We start from the raw sequence: 12,931 nt of genomic DNA on the forward strand, positions 1-12,931 counted from the left end.
TGCACTCTCACAGACAGACTCTCCCCTTCTCTCTCCAACATGCACTCTCACAGACAGACTCTCTCCATCTCTCTAGCACGCACTCTCACAGACAGACTCTCCCCTTCTCTCTCCAACATGCACTCTCACAGACAGACCCTCTCCCTCTCTCTAGCACGCACTCTCACAGACAGACTCCCCCCTCTCTCTCTAACACGCACTCTCACAGACAATCTCTCCCCCCCTCTCTCTCTCTAACACGCACTCTGACAAACTCTCTCTCTTACATGCACTCTCACAGACAGACTCTCTCCCTCCCTCTAGCACGCACTCTCACAGACAGACTCTCCCCTTCTCTCTCCAACATGCACTCTCACAGACAGACTCTCCCCTCTCTCTAGCACGCACTCTCACAGACAGACGCACTCTCCTCTCTCCCTCTCTCTAACACGCACTCTCTCTCTTTCTCTCTAACACGCACTCTCACAGACAAACACTGCCTCTTTCCCTAACACGCACTCTAAATGCAAGTACTTCAATGATACAACAACCGATACAACAACCAATGTACTGTCGGAAATAGAAAAAAAACTGTTTTAGGCTGTTACTCTGTATCCCTAAAATTTACACAACTGCAAATAGCATATTATGTCGAAATAACCCACTTCTGCCTAACTTGGCATTCAGTGGGATGCGTAATAGGATATCCAGAAAAGCATGTTTACTCGTAAAATCGGGCAAAACCTAGAAAAAATACGAATAGCTGCTGTAAGCAATAGAACAGACTATAGATGGCAATTAGGTAGCTCAGCCAGGTATGACGACGGACGGTCGACTCACCTGGCATGAAATGCATGTGCTGCACAAGGCACAAGGGGTCATCTCAAAGAGTTTTTGTGCTTTTTCATGTGTGTTGACAATGCCTCATCTGTTGATTAACATCTTACGTGTCTTTCTTTCATGAAGTTCATGTTGAGATATGTAAAATAGTAAGATACCTGATAACCATAGAAACGCATCGTATTAAATGTCTCAAAATGTATAGGTGGCATGACCACCATGCGAAGATCGACAGGACTGGATATTATTTGTAAATTGTCATGACATGCCGTGTACTTCCCAAGTATAATTACCCTAAAGGATTATCTTATCTTTGCTGATATCTCTATCCCCAAGTCCGACCCCAACGATCGTCTGCGACACCCGTCCAGGTTTTGCTTTTGAGACGAACCCTCCTATCTGTTTCTTTTTATAGTGACAGTGAGACTCCATGGTAGCTACATCCTTAATAGTTTCAGCATGAAAGTTATTATTTTTACGCCAGCTATCGTTTATAATGAAGCTACGTCTAATTTCAAATTGGGCATTTAAAAAGTGTCCTTTGTAATACAATATCGTCGCACACTAATTTGCATGAAGCCATTGTCTGTTCCAAATAAATCGTTTTGGACTTAGAAAAAAACGCATTGCTCATTTCTGCACTAATCTCTCCTCAGTAAAGTCCTTTTTCTACGTTTCCTATTTCCCTACCACTGAGACTGTAGCTAGGCCGAACTTAGTTTAACAGATATTTCACATCTGCACATATCAACTACATAAATTGTAGACCGCCTCCGTGGTGTAGTGGTTAGAGCGTCCGCCCGGAGAGCGGAAGGTCGCGGTTCGATCCCCGACCGCGTCATACCAAAAGACGTTAAAATATGGTACTTGTTGGTCCCTGCCTGGCGCTCGGCCTTAATGGGTACAACAAGGACTGGTCGGCTCGGATTCAGTATAATGTGTCTGAGTAGGGTATTCATGCTTCACTGCGGCATGGTATCTCAGTGGGCTAGCACTATAAAACCAGCTTCAGTCTGGGCTAGTACAAGCAGCCGCACATACCCATACACACGCATGCACGTCGTCATATGAGCGAAATATTCTCAAGCACGACGTAAAAACCCAATTTCACCTCACCTCACCTCACATAAATTGTAGAGATAAATGAGAAAATACACTTATTTTCTAATTTCCGACAGTACTTTAATACTGCTCACCAACGAAGCCTAAAAGTAAACGTAAAATTTTCTTTAGTCATATATTTTTTAGTTTTTTTTTTGATTGCTTGTAATTATATTTAACAGTTCATGTTTTAATAGCGAACAATCAAATAAATCACGACCAGACGACTCAGCCTGCAGATCATATAACCCGAGAAGCTGCTGAGACAACAGCAGGGCCGGGCGAGTTTCCTTGTTCATAGTTTCACAGTTCCATCACTTCCGGTAATGATAATCACGTGGGACAAACACATACTCCGTCGCAGTGATGATGACTCAGCATTACACCACAGCCACGTACCCATTTGCATATCTCGTGACCAGACGTTTGTAAACATAATAGAATACTAATTAATGTCAGTAACTAAACCTGACGATATTATGTGAGGATGATGGTTGGTATACCAAGTGGTCTGACGTTGATTAAGGACTCAGGCATGGTTCTCTTTTGTCGTCCTTGCTCTTTGATATTTTCATGAATGATCTTATTCAAAATAGAAACGAACTTGCCATTGAAATCAGAGACCATATAATACATGTGTACCGGTAGAGGGAAGTTAGCAGCAGGGTGTCGATGTGTATCAGTAACATGCCAGGCCGTAGCGCTGATGGTTAGTGATAAACTGTTGGGGAGGGCCGTCCCTCTATTATATGGTCTCTGTTGAAATAGAAATGAACTGTGGCGGTGTGTGATCCTGTGCGTAGAGCTCAGGGGTCGGATTCACTAAATTTCTTAGAATATTCTTAAGCCTTAAGAATTCTTAAGTCTGGTAAGAATTCTTAGTTTCCATAGCAACCTAGGTCACGAATCAGTTGAAGTTAAGCTACGTCGAGCTCGGACAGTCCTTGGAAGGCTGACCATGTTTGGCAGCTTGACTCCTGAGGGTATCCTGGACGTCAGTCCTGCCCCACAATGAAGCACATGTGATACATGTGGTCTCACCTTAGGCAAGTGAGTGTGTTCAAAATTGCTTCTGTTCACCCAGCACAAAATGGGTACCCGGTTGGATAAAGTCATGTGACTATGGGGGCAGTAAATCGGACAATGTCAGTTTACAAAGTATGTTTTAAAGCAGGACCGTTACGTGTACCTCGGGAGATATGGTACTACATGTAATGGACTTGTGGCTATGACATTAAGAATATAGTTGGCGCTAGTCATATGAAAATAAACCAAGTGTTCAAAATCAGGTTAAAAGTAGCATAAGGTTCCATTTCTAACAGACTCGTGGCGGTAAAACGTTTGATGTGAGTGCATGTTGTGCAAGATCTACAACAGTTTATTGACCGTCACGTACGCTGGTAAACGTTGAAACAGCTTAGCTCGATAGCGCCATGTCCGGGATCACAGTGCCATGTTTGTTGTTGGATGACGTCATTCAGTGCTCGTGTAATGATAAAGGTGAGTTACTGTCAGCTGTAAAACTATATACCTTGAATGGTTGTAAATAGTTATACCGCTACAACATGAGTGGGTTAACGCCAGGGCTATATCGGTTGCGGCTTTGTAACAGGAAGCGTTAGTAGTCAAGTCTACGCAAGTCTGTAGCTGATAACAACTATGCCTTGGTTCTGGGTGGGGTTATCTAGAGCATACTGACTTATGTCATGTGATTCCAACATAGCTATTGCTTACAGGTTTGACCAAGATTGTATGTGTTTTGTCCTTTAACGCCATAATGTTCCAGTTATATGACGACGGTTTGTACATAACTGAATTTGGACCAGTCAAGTCCATGATATGAAAACATTAAAATTGGGTATTTCCTAACTTAGATGGACAGCTCAGCCTCTGTTGTTCCTCTAGGACAACTTACTTTTGCACGAGTCTGTTGTCCACTGTATCCATGTCACGCAATAGTTACATATTTAACAATGGCAACAATATATTGAAATGTAATTAAAGTAGTATATTATTCACAATAACAATAGCAAAAATGCGTTGTCTAACACACCCTCAGCCTTAGACATATTCAGAGACGTAACTATGGTATGTTTTAATGAACATGGTCTCCATTGAAAAAAGATAAAACTTGAAAAAAATATTTTTGAAAATTATAAAGCCTGTGTCCGTACAAATAACAATGTTCTTACATATGTATTTGATTCTTATGTTAGTGTTAGGCAAGGTTATGTCCTAAGCCCTTTTATATGTTCACTTTTTATCGACGAACTAGTGTCTGAGATGAACCGTTCCAATTATATCTAGATCTTATTGAAATATTCATTTTGGTGTTTGCTGATGTAGTGTTCTTCTCAGAGTCAGTGATTGGTCTACAAAGGCAAAGTAATGACTTGTACAGCAATACATTGGTCTTAAATGTAGACCTTGATCAAACTAAAATTATGATTTTTAAAAAAAGGATCAAAACTGTCAAAATAAGAAAGTGGACATATAAATCAACTATGCTTGACGTAGAACTTTATACATACATACATTCATACATATATAATAGAGGTTTCAAGAAAGCACTGATGTCCTTATATCCGTCCGCTTAGATTCGTCTAAAATTGCTTGATTTCAATGTAGTTACTATACATCGATAAACCTATCATTCAGTAGAGCCTTTGAACTAGACTAATCTTGCACTTAAACGCAGAATGACAAAAAACAACATGTATTTGTTTTACTTGCCTATTTTGTACTGTATACTACACAAACATATCTGTAATCGGTCGTTGAGTCGACACCGTTGAGTCGAACCCCGATATTTCGAACTGTTATCTCGAACTAACAGCTTTGCCAATGCTTATTCCTTATTTAGTTTCTTTTAATAACATAACTCGAGTCTTTACGTAGGTTCCTTCAACTTCGACACAAATGGTGTTTGTATGTGTATCAATAGCTATAGGTGTATTGACAACTCCTATATGACGTACATGCGATACCCTTATACTGTTATTGACGCACACAAGGGTGAACAGTTCAAATATTTCCGTCACGTCATTAACGTTACCTGATAACTTCACCGCGGTCAACTACGACTCTGGACTAACCTCTGACCTCTTGTTGGGTAACTGCTCTAATTCCTGTACTTCTATTGTACTTCAGTGGTGGCGAACGACTTCTTCGTCCTCCTGGTAGTCAACGATGATATTTTCAGTTCTATCCCTGGCTCTCATGGTAGCATGTGTGCGAAACGAGACTCGACCACCAATCATAGGTTTCCGGTGAGCCCAAGGGACGCAACTGTGCGCATCGAATTGTGTTGCCGTAGACGAGGGAAAAATCTGAGAGCGATAGAAACCCAGTCGCGGATGATGTTTTATTCAAAGTGATGAAATAGCTAATATCTTAAGTTTCCACATGATATTTGTTTGCCAAACATAATTCTACGCATGTACTGGACCATAACTGCTCCCTGTATTTACGAGTCTATTAGAATATGATGTCTTAGTGTAACACGGCACTCGCCAACATTCCAACTATATATCGGTGGCTTTTAAATAGTCGAATCTTGACCAGACAATTAGGTTATGGACATGAGGGGCGAGAGACGCATGTTGGATACTTTGACATGAACCAACAGCAAGCCTGCAAACCTGACCAGCCGATCCCGTTAGTCGGGAATTGGTTCCAGAGACCAGTTTTAAGTTCGTTTTTCAGAAGGTTTTATAAGCATATTAAGTGTACAGGGAACGCCTTGAAGTCCTGCTCGTGCACGCTCTTCAGTCTGTACTTATGGACTAAGCAATATGTATCTGCCAGTGCACATTCATCCATGTTGTATAACACAATCTTTATAGTCACAGATAAACAAACTGTATTGTTACAAATCATTTTTTTTTAACTTGTTTCTGACATGGATAGTGTGACGCTGGATATTCACGTGATCAGATTTATTGGAAAGGCAGTCGCCACTCCTTGATCCCATTATCAGCTGCTCAGTCAGGGTTTACAACCAACCAGACGTCGTTCAACTGGCTATTCAGGTTCCCTTCGGTCAGGACACTTCCTGGATTCCTTTGGCATGAAGCCCCTGACCATGCTAACAAAGGGAAAAAAACAAAACAAAACAACAATAAAAAAAACAAAAAAAACACCCCACGAAACAAAACAAAGCTAACACCCACCCCCCAAAAAAACAAAACAAAACAAAACAAAAACAAAACAAAACAGAACAAAACAAAAATACAGTTCAAAGCAAAAAAGTGACCAAAAAACCCCTCCAACAACGACAAAACGACAACAGCAGAAAGCAAGCTATCCCCCAAAACAAAACAACACCCCATGAATACAAGCAATCTGAAACATATAACATAAAACAGCTTCTAGGGCGGCCGGGGCGGTGGGGTAGCCTAGTGGTTAAAGCGAACATTCGCTCGTCACGCCGAAGACCCGGGTTCGATTCCCCACATGGGCACAATGTGTGAAGCCCATTTCTGGTGTCCCCCGCCGATATATTTCTGGAAGACATGTGATAACCAGTCTGGAGGACAAGTAATACCGAGTTTGGAGGACATGTGAAACCGGATCTGGAGGACATGTGAAACCCAGACTGAAGACATTTGAAACCGGGTCTGGAGGACATGTGAAACCGAGTCTGGAGGACAGGTGATATCCAGACTGGAGGACATGTGAAACCCAGACTTGAGGACATGTGAAACCCAGACTGGAGGACATTTAAAACCGGATCTGGAGGACATGTGAAACCGAGTTTGGAGGACAGGTGATATCCAGACTAGAGGACATGTGATACCCAGACTGGAGGACATTTGAAACCGGGTCTGGAGGACATTTGAAACCGAGTCTGGAGGACATGTGAAACCGAGTCTGAAGGACATGTGAAACTGAGTCTGGAGGACATGTGATACCCAGACTGGAGGACATGTGAAACCGAGTCTGGAGGACATGTGAAACTGAGTCTGGAGGACATGTGATACCCAGACTGGAGGACATGTGAAGCCGAGTCTGGAGGACATGTGATATCCAGACTGGAGGACATGTGATATCCAGACTGGAGGACAAGTGATACCCAGACTGGAGGACATTTGAAACCGGATCTGGGGGACATGTGATACCCAGACTGGAGGACATTTGAAACCGGGTCTGGAGGACATATGAAACCGAGTCTGGAGGACAGGTGATACCCAGACTGGAGGATATTTAAAACCGGGTCTGGAGGACATCTGAAACCGAGTCTGGAGGACATGTGATACCCAGTCTGGAGGACATTTTATACCGGGTCTGGAGGACATGTGATACCCAGCTGGGAGGACATGTGATGAGGAGCTTTGAAAATTTGTGATCGAACAGGAAATGATTTTGTTATTTGCACCCTCCAGACACCGCCGGTATAATATATATATAATATGTACACTGACATCGTTCGTTTCAAATGTCTTCGTGTACTTGACTCTGTCGGATGCAGGGTACGGAATTATAGAGGAGAAGAAAAAGAAACAACACGTTATTTCTCAGGAGATGTGTCGAGTCGAAGGGAGTGCATTGCCTCTACTGGGCGTCATGCTCTGTTTCATTTCGGTTGTCAGTTAGGTCATTGCTCGCTTAACAGGCGGGATACGGCTAGCTGTAACCAGTACACCCTTGAAAGAAATAGGTTTGTAAAATAGCTTTGCGAACATGTTTTGTCTTGTATTGGGAAAAATAGCGTTGTTCGCTGGCTCTTAGTCGTGACCCTGAACCATACAGAAAGCCCACGCAAGTCTAGAAAATGTGCAAGTCTAGATTTCCTCAGCTTCTGAAAATGAAAGTCTCAGGGCTCCTTTTCATTATATATATATTTTTGTACTATTTTTCAGTAAAATATGTTCATTTCAGAGACTAGTTGTTAGTCTAGCTCTTGACCAACGTGTCATGAGTTTGATATTGTATTGTAGCGTCCTAGAATGTAGTAATAAATACATGCTGGAATATCACAGTATTGATTAACAGAACATGTGCTGCATCAGTTGCTATTAATAGACCGATTGGGGAAAACCCCAAGTTTCAGTTCTCCACCGATGTTGAAGGCGCCATATTTGCTTATAATTGCGTTTGAGGAACTATCTGCATACCAAGGTGAGTAAGGTTTATAATTTTGCATCGAAATACTCTTCGTGATGTAAAACACCAGGCTGGGGATATTAAACCCGCTATATTTATAGAGGGCCGTAAGGTTTTCGATTCTGACGCAATACCTATTGACTCTGAGTTTGAACCGATGCAAATCACTCATACCCTACACGAATTTTCCATAGGCGCCCGACTCTGATATATTTATAAGCATGACCTGTATATATAAGATATAACTTATATATCTATATAGGTCATGCTTATAAATATATCAGAGTCGGACGCCTATGGAATTTTCATAGAAACAGGTGATTTCTTTTAAGTTGAAAATGAGCCCCGGTGAGGTTGGAGACTCAGAACCTGAGAAAATCTAGACTTGCTTCATAGAGGTCTCCAGCTTTGAAATATAATGCGGTTCAGGAACTGTGAGACACACAACCCATAACCTTGTTGTTTACAAACAGGACATGGGGCGGAGGGGGGATCCTAGTGGTTAAAGCTTTCGCTCGTCACGCGAAAGACCCGGGTTCGATTCCCCACATGGGTACAATTTCTGGTGTCCTCCGCCGTGGTATTGCTTGAATATTGTTAACAGCGGCGTAAAAACCTACTCACTCACCCAAACAGGACATCGGTTTGAAGATTCCCGATTCCGGTTTCCTAAACTAGATTATGACAACCTTACGACATTAAACATGACCTAGTGTGTGTTGTGTGTGAAGCTCATTCTTGATGCTCCTAGCCATGGAGATGGATTGTATAACGGGGATAGAACCTCACTCACACAAACTGATATGGGGCATATCCGCGTGGTTTGAAATTCATACACAGATTCATAGTTTGTACATCGGGTTTCGAATCAGTCCTCCATGAACCCAACTCATACACTGTTGGCTCAACTAAAAAAACTAAACTAGCCTCTGATTATGTATAGTTTTGATAGAAACAAACAATTCCTTTTAAATCGAAAAGGAGCCGCAGTGAGAAGGGGAAACCTGAGGAAAAATAGACTTGCTTCATTTAGTACTTTAGCATAGCAGAAGGTGATAGGCAGAAGGGTGAATGAGTGAGTGAGTGAGTATGGTTTTACACCGCTTTTAGCAATATTCCAGCAATATGACGGCGGGGGACACCAGTAATGGCCTTTACAAATTGTACCCATGTGGGGAATCGAACCCGGGTCTTGAACAGCGTGACGAGCGAACGCTTTAACCATTAGGCTACCCCACCGCCCTGATAAACAGAAGGGAAACTACCATAGTTCAGGGACTGTGAGATGCACTACTGAAACACTCACGCTCACGGAATTAATAGCCTTGCTCCAAGTCTCATTAAATGATACAACCAGTGATGAACTGTATTTCAATCCAAGACTGTATAAACGAACAATGTAAACACCAGGCGTTTATAAGCGCACCTTTGCTTTATGTTATCGACAAAACTTCTGAATTTTAGAATAATAATAATAATTGCCTAAGAAACATATAAAAGTCAAGGGGACGACAAACGCTGAAGGTTACGTCCTGTTGTGCAAGTCTCTCATTGAAATACGTGTAGTCCAGGGGAAGAAGTGATTCATTATTCAATAGTCACATTCAGAATTAAAAAAACGCCGTTTCAGTAACACGTATGACACATGCTTGGAGAAACCGAACCAACGGATGAAACCAGACACTGATTCTCAACAATGTTGGACTCACGCCTCTGATTGTTGATGTTTGATAAAATGCACTGACGTCACAGGCGGGTGTATCGTCCAGCAGACCGCTTATGTAATAAATAGCTGCACAGTGACATAACGTAGAGGTTATCGCCACAGAATTCCCAGTATCTGCACAGCGTGGACATATCGCGTTACAGTTATTCGAAGCATTTCATTGGCTCGTTATGAACCCGGATCTTTACAGATTAACGTTTGTTTTTGTTTGGGCTGGAAATGCAACCAAACGAAGGTTAAAAACCTAAAGTAATTTTTATAAGTTCTGGCCAGCAAGCAGATTTTCTTGTATCTTATTCGAATATGGACATGTTGCTGATACGAGCGCCAGAATTTGGGCCAGGCTACAAAATAGGATATCCCCACTCTGAGTTTCCCACTTCAATCGACTTGGGATGATTATTTTTTATACCAAAAGATTCACACGATAAATCATTCCTGGACTCCACAGCATCTACAATAAGACTGCAGCAAAATACTTGACCATTGTGACGTCATCCGTTACAGTACTTTCACAATCAAATGACATATGTCTTTTATCTAATGCTGGTTAACTGTGCCTTTTACACTAGTTGTTACTCGTCATACAATGAGCCTGTTGACAGAAAGGCGTAAATGTAATATATATATATTTTTATAATATATCAGCAGTCGTTAATAAATGTTTAATCTTTTATTTACTCGAAATTATATTTCTTGTTTGGAAGAGTCACGCGGGTGGCCCAGTCGTCAATGCCCATGCAGAGTTTGTGTCCCTTTGTGCCTGAAACCTACGATTGCGAGTTCCAATCTCGGCTCGCCCTGTTTAACCAAAGTGATGTACGTCTTAGACTTGTCTTCGGCCTTTCTTCCAACACATACATTCCGTATTGTTAAAAGCAGTGCGCTTGTCGTAAGAAGCAACTAACGAGATAGGGTGGTCAGGCTCGCTAAATTCGTTGACATATGTCACCGTATCCCAACTGCGAAGCTCGATGCTCGTGATCACTGGATTGTCTGGATCAGACTCGATTATTTACAGACCGCCGCCATATAGCTGGAATATTGCTGAGTGCGGCGTAAAAGTCACGCTGTCACTACAGATCGGTTCTCAATTGCGAAGATCGATGCTCATGCTGTTGATCACTGGATTGTCTGGTCCAGACTCGATTGTTTACAGACCGCCGCCATTTAGCTGGCGGCGTTAAACAACAAACAAACAAAACAGCATTAAACCAAACTCATTCATTCCCTTTTCCAGAAGCAGGTACGCAGTGATGGCAGCCCTTGTGGACCAAGACGCATCCACAGCGGGAACAGAAGGAACACACGAGTCGTTCTACAACAAAACCACTGAAGAGGCAGCACACAAAATCATCCTCGAGTACAAGCAAGACCTCCGTTCACAGATCAGCTCCCATTTGCCGTCACGAACAATAGAGAAGTCCGTCGGCGAGGACTACATCTTTGGTCGAGGGAAGGGATCGGACGTACTTCTAAACGACGAACGTATGTCTAGAACATACGCAGCCATTACAACTAAACCTGGAGGCGACGAAGGCGTGAGATTCATCTTGAAGAACTGTACAAAGAATAAGTCTGTCATCCTGGAGCTCTACCAGAAGAAACCGATGACCCTGAAGCCTGGGATGGAGGCAGAACTGAGAGACAGAAGCAGCATCAAACTGATGGATGTGGAGTTTAGAGTAATGGTTAATTACGGTTGTGTTGATACAACAAATGTGGAACTGGAGGTGAAGTGTTGTGAGGGATCGAGTGACCCATCTCGTGTCCAGCCTAGATCAATGGCGTGGCCCTGCGAACAATGTCCACAGAACATGTGTCAGAGAGGTGTGGATTGTTCTGACGACCGGAGACCGCAGTTATACCCCAACCCAACGACGGCTGTGCGTCTTGATGCTCCTACCTCACCAGTGACGACAGATGACGACGCTGGCGGACTCCATGAACGTCACGGACATGGAATCAGCAACGACCCTTTACTGAACGCTTTGTCATGGGAACAGTTTCCGAGGGGACCAGCTTTAGGATCTCTAAATGGATGCCAATCTCTCTACAATTCCGGTTTTCCTGCCATGCGACTTCAGAGCCCTGGAACCCGTGACCCAGCTGTTTCAACGTCCACAGACAGAACCCCGACAGAACACGAAGAGGGAGACAACTGAGTGTGACTGACTTTACCCAACCTGTAAAAAAATCATGTCCGTTCATATCCGGTGTGCCAGTTTAATGTTGGGGAAGTGGTATGGGCCGTGGATATCTACCTCTGCAAAACCCATAAGCACAGAACGTTCTCACAGACCAATGATCTGGAACTAAGATAAGCAGAAAAGAGATAGGGATCCCAGAACGAAAAGTTGTGTACAAAATGGCATTGTAGCATCATGCTACAGTCACACACCACTGTGTCGAAGTTGAATTGACCTACCAGAATACTCCGAGTTATCCGCGGTTAGCAACAACCGCAAAGAATAACTGAATAACTTTTACTTCTAGACAACAGTACTTTCGACACCTCGAAGTTCCATGGTGTTTGAATGACATTGTATAATACCTATACACACTATGGAATAAGGCAAGGTAAAGAAAATTTCCTATTCGACCATTAGTGAGTTATTTGGTGAAGGCGCCATTTCATAACTGGTAAACAGTTTATTTGAAAACAGAATTCAACAACTAAAATTTTTAATAGGAAGGAAAATGACCCCGCAGTGCTAGAAGCCATTACCTGTAACCTGTCTTTGGCGTCTTTGTTGGTGATTGTAAACCAAAGTCACTGCGTTCTTTAATCTGATTGGTTGAAAAACGTGATCAAATGGTATTTGATTGCTGGAAATTCTCTGCGTATTAATACATACAAACATCGCTCATACCATTGTATTGTCACGTCGTCAGCTGTGATGACGTCATTAAAATCATATTGTGACGTAAAGTCCGAATGACGTCACAAATGAGAAGTTCCAGATGCTACCACGGGAGACAGCCGAAACGGCCGGCTGATGACATTTCACTGCTGTACCCGTACTCGATGTCAATGAGAGCAGACACAAAAAACGTGTGTGGACCTTTCGGTTTACTTTTGTGTTTACAATGTCGATAAACATCGTGTCGTCGGTTCCAAATGAATTCCCGTGCTTCAAATACTCAATAACACCCGGAAATTCGCCAACACATGATGTT

At 42.6% G+C, this 12,931-nt stretch overlaps 1 protein-coding gene across 2 annotated transcripts; it reads left to right on the forward strand.

Moving 5' to 3' along the window:
• Positions 1-7,821: 7,821 nt before the first annotated feature.
• On the forward strand, positions 7,822-12,447 carry LOC124290539. 2 transcript variants are annotated; one of them, XM_046727286.1, is made up of 3 exons: positions 7,822-8,040; positions 10,459-10,570; positions 10,992-12,447. In XM_046727286.1, exons 1-3 carry the CDS (start codon positions 7,983-7,985, stop codon positions 11,914-11,916), a joined length of 1,095 nt encoding a protein of 364 aa, XP_046583242.1. In that variant the 5' UTR covers positions 7,822-7,982; the 3' UTR covers positions 11,917-12,447. The 2 variants fall into 2 exon arrangements, with proteins under 2 accessions (XP_046583242.1, XP_046583243.1); XM_046727287.1 differs by lacking the exon at positions 10,459-10,570 and having other exon boundaries at positions 7,824-8,040.
• The last annotated feature ends 484 nt before the right edge of the window (positions 12,448-12,931 follow it).

This window comes from Haliotis rubra, unplaced genomic scaffold (assembly GCF_003918875.1).
Source record: "Haliotis rubra isolate DU_JTF1 unplaced genomic scaffold, ASM391887v1 Scf469, whole genome shotgun sequence".
In the NCBI taxonomy this organism is placed as follows: Eukaryota; Metazoa; Mollusca; class Gastropoda; order Lepetellida; family Haliotidae; genus Haliotis; species Haliotis rubra.